At 41.9% G+C, this 17,251-nt stretch overlaps 1 protein-coding gene across 3 annotated transcripts in view; it reads right to left on the reverse strand.

Annotated features, from left to right (window-relative positions):
• The window catches only part of rasa1b (RAS p21 protein activator (GTPase activating protein) 1b), a 200,196-nt gene that overhangs the window by 23,957 nt on the left and 158,988 nt on the right, over positions 1–17,251 (reverse strand). For all 3 annotated transcript variants that reach the window (XM_080189167.1, XM_080189166.1, XM_080189168.1), the window contains exons 16-19: positions 14,363–14,535; positions 10,278–10,437; positions 7,417–7,559; positions 5,159–5,274 (exon numbers count right to left, since the gene is read on the reverse strand). In XM_080189167.1, the coding sequence (XP_080045293.1) occupies positions 5,159–5,274; positions 7,417–7,559; positions 10,278–10,437; positions 14,363–14,535 (592 nt within the window). The remainder of the gene's footprint in view (positions 1–5,158; positions 5,275–7,416; positions 7,560–10,277; positions 10,438–14,362; positions 14,536–17,251) is intronic.

Below are 17,251 nucleotides of genomic sequence, written 5' to 3' on the forward strand. Positions count from 1 at the left end.
GATGGGGTTGGTCTGAACCGTGCTGGGACCAGAGTGCTGGTGAATAGAATAAAGAGGACTGTAGACAGGGCTTTAAACTAATTGGGGGGGGGGGGGGGGGGGGGGGGTGGAGGGTGCGAGGGTAGGTGACGTTACGGGGGCTAAAGTTGAGGAGAGGGTACAGGTAAGGGAAGAGGCCGAGGATGTCCCAATAATAGAGGGAGTAGGGGCCGTGAGTATGGTCGGTGGCGTTACGGCAAATAGGGTCCAGGTGAAGGCTGGGATGAAGGCACTTTACCTGAATGCACGAAGCATTCGGAATAAAGTGGATGAGCTGGTGGCGCAGATCAGCACAAATGGATATGATCTGGTGGCCATTACAGAGACGTGGCTGCAAGGTGACAGGGACTGGGAGCTGAATGTCCAGGGATATCAAGTGTTTAGGAAGGATAGGCAGGAGGGAAAAGGTGGGGGGGGGGGGTGTAGCTCTGCTGATTAAGGATAGCATCAGGGTGGTAGCAAGGGATGATATTGGAGCCAAGGAGCAGCAAGCGGAATTGTTGTGGGTAGAGATTAGGAACAGCAAAGGGAGGAAGACGCTGGTGGGTGTCGTCTATAGACCCCCAAATAATGATCTGGAGGTGGGGCGGGCTGTTAACGCGCAAATAAGTGCGGCGTGCAGGAATGGGACAGCCGTAGTTATGGGGGATTTCAATCTACATATAGATTGGTCGACCCATGTTGGACGCGGTGGGCTCGAGGAGGAGTTCTTGGAATGCTGCCGGGATAGTTTCCTTGAACAGTGTGTGTTGGAGCCGACGAGGGAGCGAGCTATCTTGGATCTGGTGCTATGTAATGAGGTGGGCAGAATTAGGGACCTTGCGGTGAAGGATCCTCTTGGGGAGAGTGATCATTGTATGGTGGAGTTTCTGGTGCAGATGGAGGAGGAGAAAGAGGGTTCCCGAACGCGTGTCCTTTGTTTGAACAGAGGGGAGTACGGTAGGATGAGAGAAGAATTGGCGAATGTGGACTGGGGGAGCGCGTTGGAAGGTAGGTCTGCTGAGGAGCAGTGGAGGATCTTTAAGGAGATCTTCCTTGGTGCTGAGCAGAAATTTATTCCAATGGTCAAAAAGGACCGTAGGAGGAGAGGTAATAAGCCGTGGATAACGAAGGAGGTGAAGGAAAGTGTTAAATTAAAAGCGGAGGCGTTTAGAGTAGCAAAGAGTAGTGGGCGAGAAGAGGATTGGGAGAGGTTTAAATGTCAGCAAAGATTGACAAAGAAGATGATAAAGAAGGGTAGGAGAAACTATGAAGCTGGGCTAGCGCTTAATATAAAAAAGGATAGCAAGAGTTTTTATAAATATATAAAAAGGAAGAGGCTGGCTAGGGTGAACGTTGGTCCCTTAGAGGATGAGAAGGGGGACTTAGTGGTAGGGGATGGGGATATGGCTGAGGTCCTGAATAACTTTTTTGTTTTTGTCTTCACGGAGGAGGACGTGAATAATTTGCCAGGTGTTAGAGATGGAAAGGTGGTAGGACTGGAGGGCCTTAATGACATTACTGTTACTAGAGAGGAGGTGCTCGACAGACTGGAGGGACTGATTGTGGACAAGTCGCCAGGACCGGATGGAATGCATCCGAGGGTTCTGAAAGAAATGGCGGAGGTGATAGTGGATGCCTTGGTGGTTATTTTCCAGACGTCGCTGGATTCCGGGGAAGTGCCGGAAGATTGGAAAGCGGCTAATGTTACGTATAAGATGATGAATGGGATGGATAGGATAGAGGTGGAGAGACTCTTCCCGCTCAGAAAGGATAATAGGACTAGGGGGCACAGCCTCAAGATAAAGGGGGGGCAGTTTAGAACGGAGTTGAGGAGGAACTTCTTCACTCAAAGGGTGGTGAATCTCTGGAATTCTCTGCCCGTTGAAGTGGTGGAGGCTACCTCGCTAAATATTTTTAAGACGCGGGTTGATGGGTTTTTGATAAGAGAGGAGATTAAGGGTTATGGGGAGAGGGCGGGAATGTGGAACTGAGCCACGACAGATCAGCCATGATCTTATTGAATGGCGGGGCAGGCTCGAAGGGCTAGATGGCCTACTCCTGCTCCTATTTCTTATGAGACGTCAATAAAATATTTCCCTTCACAAGGTGGAGAACTAAGAAACTGCAGTTTTAAAAATCTTATACAATTAGCAAGCACAGAATGGTGAACTCCTAGCAGAAGGTTGTTTTTCTCTTGCTCATTTTCTTTTCAAAAGCAAGTTTTTAGCAAGCAGGGCAGAGATAATAGCCAAAGAGAATGATGCTCTCCAGAGGTTCACACTGAGGTCTCATGACTCTTCCTGGTACAGGCCTCCATGTAGACATTCCTGATTTTGTAAGGGGAGTCTTAACCCACTTTTCTAGATTAGTATCAGGAAGAAGATAATAAATAGTACCAAGAACAAAGATAAGCTGCCAGATGACCTCAAAGCAGAGTTACGAATCGGATTTCACCTTGTGTACCTACCATTGATTGAATAAATGAGATTGAATAAGTGATTGACGTGGGATAACCACCAACCCATAGTATTAGGTATTATAAACGGGAGGGAAGTGTTCAGCCTTCTTTGAATGGAGTAAAAGTGAAAGCTACCTAACATTTCAGTTAGCTCAAGAGACTGAGGATAGAACAGTTGCCACTGGGGAGAGGGCGGGAAAGTGGAACTGAGCCACGACAGATCAGCCATGATCTTATTGAATGGCGGGGCAGGCTCGAAGGGCCAGATGGCCTACTCCTGCTCCTATTTCTTATGTTCTTATGTTCTTAACAGTTAGAGGGATCAGCATTCACATCTGTCCATGCATCCTCTGGGTTCAGTAAACTGTTCTCACCTGTCACAGGTCTCAGTTTTTATTGTCCATTTAAACTCTTGCCTTGGGGCGGCATGGTAGCACAGTGGTTAATACTGCTGCTTCACAGCTCCAGGGACCTGGGTTCGATTCTGCCTCGTGTGGAGTTTGCACACTGTCCTCGTGTCTGCATGGGTTTCCTCCGGGTGCTCCGGTTTCCCCCCACAGTCCAAAGATATGCGGATCAGGTTGATTGGCCATGCTAAAATTGCCCCTTGGTCTCCTGAGATGTGTAGGTTAGAGGGATTAATGGGTGAATATGTAGGGATAAGGGGGTCGGGCATGGGTGGAATTGTGGTCGGTGCAGACTCGATGGGCCAAATGACCTCTTTCTGCACTGTAAGGTTTCTATGATTCTCTTAATAATCTGCATTAAAATTACTTATGAGCTCAACCACCAGATCTGTGCAATCTGTGACATCAAGACCAAAATTTTACAGGATGGAAGGCTGATCAAGTGAGTACTGGAGATGATAAAGGTACAGATGATGGCTTAAGCAGCAGGAAGGCTCTTGTAGGAGCATAAATGAGCAACGTTATGAAAGATTAAAATAGGCTGTCTTTGTAACAGAAAGAATATGGAGTTGAAATTTCAGTTTAGGCACGAATAGGAGATTAAACTGAGGGTGTTGGGTAAGGAGGTATATGTTTGAAATGTGCAATTCAGTAAATAAATATAAAGTGTAAACAATCTGTCCTTCGCTAACTACATTTCTGGAATTGAATGATGGTATGGTCAATCAATGACATCTGCACAGAGGTGGAGAACCTGTTGGGGTAGTGGGGGTGGGAGGAGATGTATATGGATAATGCACCCCAGTCCTAGCAAATGTATATTTACAACTTTGTTTAAAGGCTTTTGGTGTTATGATGAAGTAGAGAGTTAATAGAAGAATCAGAGTTATGTAAAAGATGGGGATGGATTCGGGGAATGATAACACGTTGACGGGTTTGAGAGTAAAGATAGACTGAGGTTAGGACGGTAAATCACAGAAAGTTGTAAGCAGGCTTTTTGGCAAGATGATTAGGGAGAGTAATGAAGGAAAGGAGCAAGGGTATCACTGGCAGAAATTTAGGTTGGAATTGACAGAAAACAAGAATTTTAAAGATTAGATAAAGGATGAATGAAGGAAAAGTGTTTTGAGGAGGCGAAGACACCAAGCAAGCAGGAAAAAAGTTTGATATGACTTGGCACACCACCACTGTAGCTGTTTGTGCAGGGCAATTGGCACAAAGTATAGCCAACTTTTGACTTGGACCAATATTTTCAATTTTGAGCTCAGTTTCAGTCAAAGTCAAAATATCAATGCAACCATCAACAAAGGGTGTTGAATTGCAGATGCTTCATACTGGAGAGAAATACCGAGAAGGGTGGTGAGTGCTGGTTCACTTACATGGTTCAAGAGACTAGTGAGAGTTGGGGTGAGCAGAAGAAAAAGGAGACTGAAGTTAGTATCCTGAAGACACTGTGAAAAAGCTGCCAATAGAAGGTTGGCCAGTTGTAATGAGGAAAAGGTGGATCAAAAGGCTCTTTGAGAATACTAAGAGGGCTCAGAGGAGCAGCAAATAGCTTATTCAAGGGGGAAATTGAGGTTGGCAATGATAGAAGGAGCACAGGAACATGGATTTGTTTGTACAAGACTGTTCTTAATGATAACTGGTAACGAATGATACAAAGAACAAAGAAAATTACAGCATAGGTCCTCCAAGCCTGCACCGACCATGCTACCCGAATTAACTGAAACCTCCGACCTTTTTGGGGACCATATCCCTCTATTCCCATCAAACTCACATTTTTGTCAAGGTGTCTGTTAAAATTCACTGTTGTACCTGTTCCGCTACCTGCCCCAGCAGTGAGTTCCAGGCTCTGTGTAAAAAATCTACAATTCAGCAACCTTGAAATTTTCTTCTCTCTCTCATTCCACATAAAATTCCATGTTTTGCTTTTCTTGCCTTATTTCTCCCCTCCCTTAAATAAAGGCAAAATACTGCGGATGCTGGAATCGGAAACAAAAACCGAAAATGCTGCAAAATCTCAGCTGGTCTGACAGCAACTGTGGAGAGAGAATAGAGCCAAGGTTTCAACTCAAAACATTGTCTCTATTCTCCCTTCAGAGATGCTGTCAGACCAGCTGAGATTTTCCAGCATTTTCGGTTTTTGTTTCTCCCCTCCTTTCTGAATAGTGGGAGAAATCACACATCACGTTCATTTTAAAGTATACAAACACGTTTGAAACGTTTAGATCTTTTGGTCCACATAATTATAGCTACATAATTTGTTACTTACTGAGGCAGTTCTTCTGCAGCCATGAAAATCTTCTCAACCAATTCTGAGAGGAGACCTAATAGGTGTGTCAGATTAGTGTTCACATCTTCATTTTTTTCAAGCTTGGAAGGATTTAGCTGTAAATCAAAGGCTTATTCAATTACATTTTTCAATTAGTGAGACATTACTGAAATAGTCAAGCTTTTGAGAAATAAGACAGTCTCTAAACAATGAAGTAATGCTGTACATATGAAAAGAAATTAGACAAAAAAGTATTGCAAGCATTTTCTAGGCATCACAAGAATGTCAACAAGAATGATCAGATTCATCGAAAACTGATCCTTCATAAATCTCACTCTATGTCCACAGGAAATCTATGATTCACTAGCATATTTTGGATTAAATATAAAATTAAACAAGTTTGATCCGTTCCTTGATTTTCATGTTGTAAGTGAGGACTCCCTCTCCAGTCCAGCATTTTTGAAAACACAGTTTTAAACAAAATACTTCTGATGCACTGCCACAATCTTGGGAGTTGATACCTCCCTTGATTTTTGATTTCTAGCTATTAAGAACAAAACCAGAAATAGACAGTAAAAGTCAAAAATAAAGCCCACAATCTATCTTTGTACTCCTCCAGTTTACATTTGGGATGTGCAACAAACTTGGGATGGATTTTGCAGTTCCTGATGGCAGAATAGGAAATGTGTGCACTTCTGCTCTGTGCTGTTTCTCATGGAAATAATTAAAATTTTAAGTGCTGGCAACAGGCATGGAAGCTTTTCTGTGATAAATCCCACTGTTGGTTAACAATGCTGCAGCTACAGGTGGGTTGTAAAAGAACCTATCAAGGAGGTTCTACATTCTGGTCAAAACCTTTCCAGGCTGACCGAATTTCCACTGGCACCCATGCACAAAGGTACTTGGTTGTTCTTCAAAATTAAATTTTACATGTAAATATTTCACATTACATTAGTTTAACTCTAGTCATGTGTGCATCATTTGTTATTCGTTCAGATTAGCTGAGTCAGCGAGCTAAATGTCTGACGTGCATTGGTTGGCATGCAGTGACCATTACAGAGGCATTTTCTTTATTGTGGAAAAAAATGTTGTATTTTGTATACACTTTATTAAACATTTATATTAATGTCTAGTGTTGTGCTCGCCATTCTGTGGAACTTGCAGGCACAGCTGACCCTGTCTTCTATGCATTGTAAAGGTAATTTTGATCGCTCTCAGCAGGGATAAATGAAATGTTGTAGGTGAATTCAAAGCCCTTTAAGAATTCTACCAGCCAAACCTGAGACAGACGCACATTTAGACAGGATTGATGCTGCCCTTAGGCCCCTCATTTTCTTACCTTGACGGCCTGTTCCCATTAACCATTCTTTCCCCAGACCCACCGCATACAAGGAGACCAGGCGTTTCCCAGTTCAGTCCTGTATGCCTTTGACACCACACTTTCCTCCCCTGGATTCACGTTCCACTCCTCCATTACCTCAACCACTTCACAGTTTCTTCACCACTGACTCACGCTTGCTGGTGTTATACCCCTGTATTGAAGCTGCCATTCTCCTGTTCCTTTCCCTTGTGCCAGAATTAAACCACATACAACTGCTGCACATCACCTTTCAACAAATGTGAATGGGTGCCACAAGCATCTTGTGCATCACTAACTTTATCTTGAAGGTCGGATGCAATTAAAAGAGGTTTATGCTAATGAGTATTCGTGGCATCAAATATATTACAAGTATGAACTCGCCAGAGATCTGTATGAGGTTCGACACTTCACAAATTTTATTGCAAGATCTAAACCAGCGGTTGGGAAATTGAGATTTTGCACGCATTGCCATGTTTCCCCCTCATGACTCCGTAAAATTCTCCCCAAGCTTTCAGTCAAGGACTTAACTATTTCACTGCCATGTTGAACGTGAACAATACTCCCAGCTCTTTACTGAACGTAAATAAATTCAAATTGTTTATGTGGTGCGCATAATGACAATTTAAAATTGACATTTAGAGTTATAAAATGTCCAGGAGTAGCAAGGCATTCTCTAGCCATTTCATACAGGTGATTTTTATATCATGCTGCACTTATACTCAATATATTAAATGGACAGGACTGAGGATTTCCTCCTCTTAGGAGTCCTGGACTTCTGGTATACACTACAACTGAAGAAAAATGAAAAATGCTCCTTATGGATAACAAAAGGTGTCAATGCACCCATAAATGGTTTAGTCCTCGTTACTGTAATCTTCACATCATTCCCATACCTTACCTCACATGACTGCTTACTCTCCATTATCTTTAGGATAGTTTCTTTCAGAGCATGATGGATAAATGGTGTTGCTGTTGATTTCATATATTGTTCCATGAGTGTGCTTGCTAAAGTTGTAGCACGGAAGAGTGTGGTGGATTCATCTGAAGAAAAAGTCACAAATAAATTTTAAGAATGTAGATGACATTTTTTGCCAATTCTAGTCCTGGAAGCACGGAAAGGGGAGTTTGAGTGTGGAAGCCTACACTAAATTTGTACATTTGTTATTACACTGTGCAAAAGCTTTTTAAAGAAATAATTTTTATTTGCTGAAATTGATTTTTAATATCATTTGACATATAATTTTCCAGTTAAAGTTCTAATTATAAGCTGTACCCAGTTATTAAAGCACCGCAACTCCCAACAGTATTAATACAAGGCTGGCTGTCTACAGTTTTACTAATTTGCCTTGTATTAAGAATCTAAAAGTGACATACTGCTGAAAATTGGCACCTTGGTGGCATAAGACAATGACAGATGACTGAGGCCTTTAGCTCATTTAATTCCTCCAGAAAAACCCAAAGTCCCTCCATTGTAGCATCTTCCTTACATTCTTCTCTAATTGAATGTCTTCCTGGATCTCGGGAACCAGAACTGGCCAAGGCGCTCAGGGGGAGGCAAAAAGGTAATGCAGAGGCAGTCTGCAGCACCTAGTAGAACTGGCAAAAAGAGGACCTAGATGCAGAGGCAGTAAACACCACCTAGAATAGTGGGTGAAAGAAAAATCTGGAGGCAGTCAGAAGTACCTAGAACAGCAGGCCAGAAAAGGACCAGGCATTAGTCTTTCTGTGGCTCCAGAACGAATCAGCCATGTTCCTACAGAAATCAAAGTCTGACAGCACAGATTCAAAGTAGCAGCAAACAAATTGGCAAGAAAGAGCAATAGACCTGGAAATTGGGAACAGTTTAAAATTCAGCAAAGGAGGACCAAGGGACTGATCAAGAAGGGGAAAGTAGAATATGAAAATAAGCTAGCAGGAACATAAAAATTGACTGTAAAAGTTTCTTTAGCTATGTAAAGAGAAGAAGATTAACAAAACAAATGTAGGCTCCTTTCAGCCAGAAAAGGGAGAATCCATAATGGGAAATAAAGAAATGGCTGAGGAACTAAATTTGTAATTTACTTCAACCAGAGAGCAGTGAATCTGGTGAAATTTTTTCACCTAGAGTGTCGTGGAATTCATTTCCACAGAAAGTAGCTCAGGTCAAAACATTGAGAGATTTCAAAAAGAAATTAGATAATAGCTTCTGGGGCTAAAGGAATATGAAGGAAGACAGGATCAAGATTCTGAATTTGATGATCAGCCATTATCAAAATGAATGGCAGGGCAGGCTGAAAGGGCCAAATGGCCTATCCCTGCTTCTATTTTCTATGCTTCAAAAACAGAAAAGCAAATGATTGATGAATATTTTGCTCAGTTATCTGTGAGACTCATGTAATTTATTATCAATAGGGAAGTTTTATTAGTTGTAGCAATGTTTACTAGCAGTAGTAAAGGTTACCAGAAAAATCTGTGTTTATGAATTGTAATTAAGAATAAATTAACACATAATAAGGATGACAAGGCAGGTGATGTACTGCAATTGCAGAATATGAGAGCTCTTGGATGCCTGTGTGACCAAAGGCATACATGTTTGCAGCTTGAGGAGCTTCAGATCCAATGCAAGAGAACTGGAGGTCAAGTTGCAAACACTGCGACACATCAGGGAGGGGCAAAGATATGCCAAGGCAATAAATGTTGATCCAGCCAGTGATATCCACACTCAGCGGAAGAATTAAATAAAGCAGCCCAACTGCTTGATGGGCACCCCATCAAGCACCTTAAACTCCCTCCACCACTGGCACGCTATCTATAAAATGCAATGCTGCAACTCGCCAAGGTTGCTTTGACTGCACCTACCAATCTATGACTTCTACTATTTGGAAGGTCAAGGGCTGCAGATGCATGGGGACACCACCACCTGCAAGTTCTCCCCCAGGTTACAAACCATCCTGAGTTGAAACTATATTCCCATTCCTTCACTGTCACTGGGTCAAATTCCTTATGTTCCTACCTATGACAAATGGACTGGATGGTCTTGCTCAAGGGTAATTAGGGATGGACAATAAATATTGACCTTGTTAGTGGCATTCACACCCTAAGAGTAAATAAAAAAAGTCCAGTTCAAACCATCTGGCAAAACATCTCTTCAATTTGCTAGTATAAGTCACAGCATTGTGCAACTGTGACTGCTAATGAGGCAGCTGTTACTATGATGAGGAATTCTCCTCTTCCTTGGTAATCTAAGAATGGTTCACTGTGCCAACTGGTGGCACTTGTAATCAACAAAAAGCTCTACAGAAGATTCTTTTGCCATAACTAGACATCTGTAAGGATATAATTAAAATTTCTGAGCAAAGGCCCAAAAATGCAGCTGAACAGACCAGATCAAAATTCCAGAAGCATAAGAAAGTAAAAGGATTTGCTGTAATACTTACCGTTAGTATTTACTGTAATAGTTCAGTACAAATGAAGGTCACAATAGGCATATTGTAGTGTATGGAGAATGGCTTTTATTCACAAAAGAACTATGGAATAGCAACTGTACCACTGCAATTGTGCACTTTTGGGATTAATCTATTAAAATTGGTGAACAACCAATAGTGGAAACTAAGCTAAAAGTCAAAATCACAACTTGCATTTTCTTTAAATAGCCCACCCTAAATATAAGAAAGTAGCTCCCAGTGCCTAACAGCCCAAATAAATTTACATTACAAATATATTTAATCCAATAAACAACCTATAATGAAATGCTTAGTGATTTAGATATAATAGGCTTACCTTCCATATTAATTTCTCTTTCATTGAGTATTTGTAGTAACAGTGATTCAAGCTTCTCATGCCGGAAAATTCTCAGTAGGATACTGGCCAGTAATGTGCGATCCTGACCACACACATGGGATAAGGCATATATCACATGGAATTCTTTCTGAAGAATAAGCTACAAAAAAAGAGATAATTAACAAACAAAAATGTAATATACATTAATTAATTTTGACAGACTCTTTACAAATATATAAATTTCAGTAAGAACACTTTTTCTTATATTTAAATCAAGTTTTAAATTCTGTAGAACCACAATGTAATGTTGGAAGTTTAATTAAGACTGATGCAAAGATCTGGTACTTGGTAGACTCTACAATACACATTTGATTAATCAAGACAACAGGACTAAAGTCCACCAAGCAATATCTGATAAAGCTGGCTTTCCAACACGATAACACTGCCACAAAAATACCTATTATTTAAATTTCTTCCTGAATTATCCCAGGTGATACCTCTTCCTTTTGCAATAACTTTATTCCTATTTTTATGAGATAATATATGTAAGAAACAAACATCGTCCATGCCTTTGTTATTCTAGGTATAACCATTCCAATACACTCCCGGATGACCTTCGTTGACTTGTTCATCCAAATCTCTGCTGCCCATGTTCTAACAGGCACCATTCCCAACACCCTTCTCTCCAGGGCTAACTAACAAATGTTGGCTCCTATTGTGCAATGTCTTAATAAAATTGCATCCTTGCTTTTAAATCTCTCCAGGGCTTGAGCCCTCCCTTTCTTTGTAATCTTTGAAAGTTCCACTATCCTCCAAGACCTGTGCTCACTCAGGTCTCTCCAGCATCCCCGATTTAAATTGCTCTTCCAGTGGTTGCTGTGCCTTCAGCTATCAAGGCCCTAAACTTTGGAATGAAAACTACCTCTTTGACCAAGGTTTGGATAATCTTGCCTAATCTCCTTATGTGACTCAGTATCAAATTTTGTTTTACAACATGTGCAAACTGTCTTAGGGCATTTTATTATGTTAAAGACGCTGCATAAATACAAGTTGCTGCTGATGCTTGGCAAGGGAATGAAGATTTTTGCTTTTCTCAGTTATGTTGTTTAAATGCAATTAAAACCAGGAGAAAAGCTAAAAAAGGGACATTCGGTTACTTGTGGAACACATCAATACAATATTGAGTAGCTTAAATTCTTATCTGATGTTCACTCCTGCAGTCATGGGGAGCAATGGGCATTCAGATGACTTTTTCCGTTTCCCATTCAGGAATACTGGGTACAATTGTGGGGGTCCTACCATGATTCCACTAAGATCAGCTAATTTAGTTTGCACCTAGAACTTCTGTTTTGGGTAAGATGCAATTTCCTCCAATTCAAATACGTGGAAGACCAAATCAATTATCTGCCACTTACAATAATGTCAGTACCCTCTACACCAACATCATCTCCTGGCCCAGTTACTATCTCAAGTTCTGCCGCACTTGCTAATTCACTCAACCTTGAGTTCAATTTCAGACCACATATCATTACAAAGATCATCTATTTTCACTATGACATCATCCATCTTCGCTCCTACCGCCAACTCCCACAATCAATTCTTGGAGGTAGTCATCTCTAGAAACAACAATTCCAAAGATCTCCAGTCCAGCCTTCTACATGCCATCCTTTATAAACTACAGCTCAGCCAAAATTGAACTGTTCTGTTCTACACTTTACCCTATTCATCCATTACCTCAGTCCTCACCAATCTACATTGAAGCACTGGGGTAATGGGTGAACAGGATAAAACTCATCCATATTTTTAGATCCCTCCATGGTCATTCTCTTAGTATTCTTGTAACTTCAAGGATTGCACCTAAACTCACTGTCCTTCTGACACTGGGCTCTTGTCTTCATTCTAGCATTGAAGATCAATGCTAGCCAAACTGACACAATTCCATTTTTCAGTTTCTGCACTCCCCTCTTCTCTAGCTAGGCATCCAATTTCTTCCTTCCAAAACTGTGACTACTGCCACTCTAAATACACTACATAAATTCAGTTTTTTTTGCTGGTTGCACAGTTTAGCTTTTCAGTGGGCAAACTCACTTTTAAAATAAATTTGGAGAAGGAACTGCTACTGTTTCCTCAGAAATAGAAAGAGCTAATTAATGAGTGTACTCACAGTGCCTAAACTGTGCTTGGACAATGGTGCAATGAACAATGGTGGCATGGTGACATAGTGGTTAGCACTGCTGCCTCACAGTGCCAGGGACCCAGGTTCAATTCTTGCCTCTGGTGTGGAACCTACACATTCTCCCTATATCTGTGAGTTTCCTCTGGGTGCTTCAGTTTCCTCCCACAGTCCAAAGATAAGTGTTAGGTTAACTGGCCATGCTAAATTGATCCGTGTCAGGGGGATTAGCAGGGTAAATATATGCGTTTACAGGAATAGGGCCTGGGAGGGTTTGTGGTCGATGCAGACTCGATGGGCCAAATTGCCTCCTTCTGCACTATAAGGATTCCGTGGGAGTTAATTTGAGCCTCATTGGATTACAAGTCATTAGTTATGCATCAGCGAGTGGCAGGTGTGTGACACTTTCTTCTACTCACATGTGTATATATTTTTGGATGACCAGTCAGACATGTCCTGAGAAATATTTCTCACTGTCTGTGTGGAGTTTGCGCATTCTCCGTATCTGTGTGGGTTTCCTCTGGATGCTCCGGTTTCCTCCCACAGTCCAAATGTGCAGCTTAAGTGAATTGGCCATGCTAAATTCTCCCTGTGTGTCTGAACAGGTGCCGGAATGTGGCAACTAAGGGATTTTCACAGTAACTTCATTGCAGTGTGAATGTAATGAAGAATGTTGTAGGTTTCAGTGAGTTCAACTCTCATTCTTCTGAACACCATAGAACATAGGCCTAATTTACTCAGCCTCTCATTGTAGGATAACCCTTTAATCATAGAAACTCTACAGTACAGGGACAGGCCATTCAGCCCATCGAGTCTGCACCGACCACAAGCCCACCCAGGCCCTACCACCACATCCCGACATAGTTACATGCTAATCCTGCTAACCTACACATCTCAGGGCACTAAGGGCAATTTTAGCATGGCCAATCAACCTAACCCGCACATCTTTGGACTGTGGGAGGAAACCGGAGCACCCGGAGGAAACCCATGCAGACACGAGCAGAGTGTGCAAACTTCACACAGACAGCGATCCAAGCCGGGAATCGAACCCAGGTCCCTGGATCTGTGAAGCAGCAGTGCTAACCACTGTGCTACTGTGCCGCCCCAAATCCCACGAACCAATCTCACATTTTTCCACTATTATATGCCATCTGCCACCCTATTGCTCAGTTAACCTGTCTGTATCTCTTCGCAGCCTGAGTCTCTTTCTCACAGCTTACATTCCTACCTAGTTTTGTATCATCAGCAAAGTTAGATGAAGAAACAGAGAATAATGTATCTAAATCATAATTACAGATTGTCAATAGCTGCAGTCTCAGCACTGATTCTTGCAGCAACCTGTCAAGTTGAAAATATTCTATTTGCCCCACTCTGTGTTTCCTGTCCATTAACCAATTTTCTATGCTAACATATCACCCTCAATTGCTTGGGCCCTTATGTTACATATTAATCATTGTGCAGCACCTTATCGAATGCCTTTCAGAAATCCAAGTACATTTACAGGTTCACATTTATTTATGCTACTAGTTAAATACTCAAAATGATAATAAGTTTGTCAAAGACAATCGTTAATTGTGAAGCACGAAAGCAAGTTCTTATCATAAATTCCAGTCGTATTGTATGATTTGGTTAAGTACTCAAGTTGGATAGCAAGGTCACTCAAAACAAGGTTGGATTCTGCAGTTGTTCCTACCAGTGTCTGTGTTTAAAGTAATGAAAGAAAATAGAACAGAAAAGCAATTCAACACCCAGGTTTTACGCAACAATTGTAAAGGTGCAAATGATAGTTTAGTAATGTTACCAAATACATGATTTTTAATATTTGATATCTAGTTGATGGCTAATGTTTTGGTTAAAAGTTACAAAACACCACTGAACATGCAGAGCATTGAAAACTAAACAAAATGAATACCTCTTTGAATTCACTGTATTCTTCTTCTGGCATTATCTTTTCCAATGAATATCGCGCTCTTACCCGTAGAGAACCAGGTTCAATTCCTTTCAGTGGAAAATGTGAACTGAGAGGGAACCACTCATCGATCAGCTGCCCTTTTTGTAACTTACTCAACAGACAACGCATGAATACTGTAAAACAGAAGATTTTCTTAGTTCAGTTCAAATCTTTGATTTGCAATCTAATTTAAACGGGATCAGTATAGAGAAAGTACTAACGTTGTTCATCTTAAGATGAGCAAGATTGAATCATGCTGTCTGCTATCCACCAAAGCTGAGTACTCTATCCTTCAATTCTATCTCTCTCCTAGCTGTGTTCACAAGTTGAGCTTCGAACTATATATATTCCCTCATCAAGATCACTTGGGAATGCAAAACTGCCATAACCTTAGTGCTGCTGAAACTCAGATGTTTCAGTTGGGGGAGAAAAAAGAATGATAGCTTTTGGTATAGGATTTGTGACAGAATGATTAGAGAGCATGAAACAGAATTCAGTACGAGAACACACCAAGACAATGAGTCAACACAATAAGTAGCGCAAGTTGCCAATTCAGAGAAAAGGAAAAGAATAAGTAGAAGTGATGGACGCAGGAAGAACTAATGAGGGCTTAAATAAGAGTCTCAAAGCAAGCAAGAAACCAGAACTGATGTACAAAATTTCGGATCAGGATGACAGGCAATGGGAGAAATTGGGTGCTGGGCACCCAAGCAGTGGCTTCATGCCTGCCCCATCTGTGATATTGTGCAGCCCACTCACTATCACAGGGGCAGCCCCAAGGATCCAGCCTACAAAGTGAAACTTGGCAGACTGGTGATCAGGGAAGCAGGGAGTGCCTCCTTACCAGATACCATGTGTCAAAGAACAAAGAAAATTTGGCCCTCCAAGTGCGGCCTACCTAATGTCCTACAAAGCTGCAACATGACTTGCCAATTTTTAAACCCAATGCCCCAGGTCATGTGACTGTGTGGAGTTTGCATGTTCACCTCTTGTTTGTGTGGATTTTCACCCAGCGCTCTGGTTTTCCTCCCACAGTCCAAAGGTGTGTGGGTTAGGTTAATGGCTATGCTCAGTTGCCGCTCAGTGGCAGGGGGATTGGCAGAGTAAACGTGTGGGGTTATGTGGATAAGGCCTGGATGAGATTGTTGTCGGTGCAGACTTGATGGGATAAATAGCCTCTTACTGCACTGAAGGGATTTTATGATTCTATGACACACTTCCTTCGCACATGCAAGGCAAGGTGGCACACAACTTGAGAGCAGGAGCTAACTGGCAGGAGTAAGATGTCCTGCAAACCTTACCCCCAAGGAGGAGCCAGTGCTTGCCATCATTGGAGCAGCCATTGCTGCGACCAAGATCAGTTGTGGGACTGGTATTGTCGAGCTTGATCTTCCTCGTATTCCACTTCCTCTTCATTCTATAATCCCTTCTGATTTACAGTCTCTAGAAATGTGCAAGCATGCATTTTTGGCTTCACCCTCTTAACACCCAGCACTAGAACAATATCTTCCACATTCTTCCTTTCAGATTCTAAGTTCTGCCAGCTGATCAGGCAGTGGTGGAAGATCAACCAAACACCTGATGTGAAGGAACATTGTCACTTGATTTAACACCTGCTGGTACTGCATTTAGAAGAGACACAGAAGCTGGATGGTGCAATGCTTGGTGTGAGTACACTGTAGACAGACAAGGATTCCATAGGTCCCAGTTTGCCAAAGGACAAGGTCACCCATGAACTCAGGATGAGAACTCATTAGTATTTTGATGGGCTGGCCTATAAAAGAATGTTGAGGAGTACGTGCAATAAACTGCTTGCTGGTCAAAGCTACCAGAGTGCTTAGGTGCAATGTCAAGGAATATAAATGAATTTGGCTCTCCTTTGGACAGCATTCTTCTATGGCATGACTTTCCATGTTTCTATAAGTTTGGCAGCAATTTGGTACAGGGTTTTGTGCAGACTTGGAAAGCAGTCTTTCTAGCATGGAAGTGCCAACCAATTTAGTTGGCAATATACTTTATAAGCCCATTAATTCTCATGACTACACTACCTCACACCCTGCTTCCTGTAAGGGCTCCAGTTTGCCTATCTTCAGTGCATCCATTCCACTGATGGAACCTTCCTCAACATAGGTTAAGATAACTCTTCCTTTTGCCTCACCTTGAGGATTCCTTACCACTACACCCTCCCAACGCTGATGCCATTGACTCGGTCCTCAACCACATTTGATCTATTTCCTGCACTTCAGGCCCTCCCTCAGCAGAAGCAGAAACTACCCAATGTCGGAGGGCTGCAGTGGAAGCTGAAATCTGTGATTCAGGGTCAGTTGGCTACCGTACAAGCTTAAGTTTACTGCCACTGTGAACAGGAGTACCAATTTCAAAGGGACTTTAAGGCTACTTTGTCTCACAATAGTCTAGCAATTTGTCTTTCAAGAGATTACTCCAGAGCAGAGGCCACAGCTCTATGGTAGATGAACCTACTTTCAGGATGATAGCATTCATCCTCAGACCACTGCCACATTGTCAGTCGTCCACTGCAGTCTGTCAGTCAGCCAGCCCGCCCGAATTATTTTTCCTATGTTAAACAGTGCAACCCCCAAAGCCTAGTGTTTTCAGCCCAAAGTTGCTCAAGGGCATCCTATAAAGCCACCTGCAGTCTCCCTATGAAAATCAGCAACCTTCCAGTAGACATGATTGCTACCCCAGTGGCCCAACGAGATAGGCAAACTGCAAAGAAAACAGCACTAAGGGAACATACATTTGTATCAAAGCAACACGTTTTACATTTATAAATTTGGTTTGGATTATTTATTTTGTGTTGGTTTATATCTTTGCATTGTATTACAATCT

Source organism: Carcharhinus amblyrhynchos, chromosome 5, assembly GCF_965287045.1.
Source record: "Carcharhinus amblyrhynchos chromosome 5, sCarAmb.v2.hapA, whole genome shotgun sequence".
NCBI lineage: Eukaryota > Metazoa > Chordata > Chondrichthyes > Carcharhiniformes > Carcharhinidae > Carcharhinus > Carcharhinus amblyrhynchos.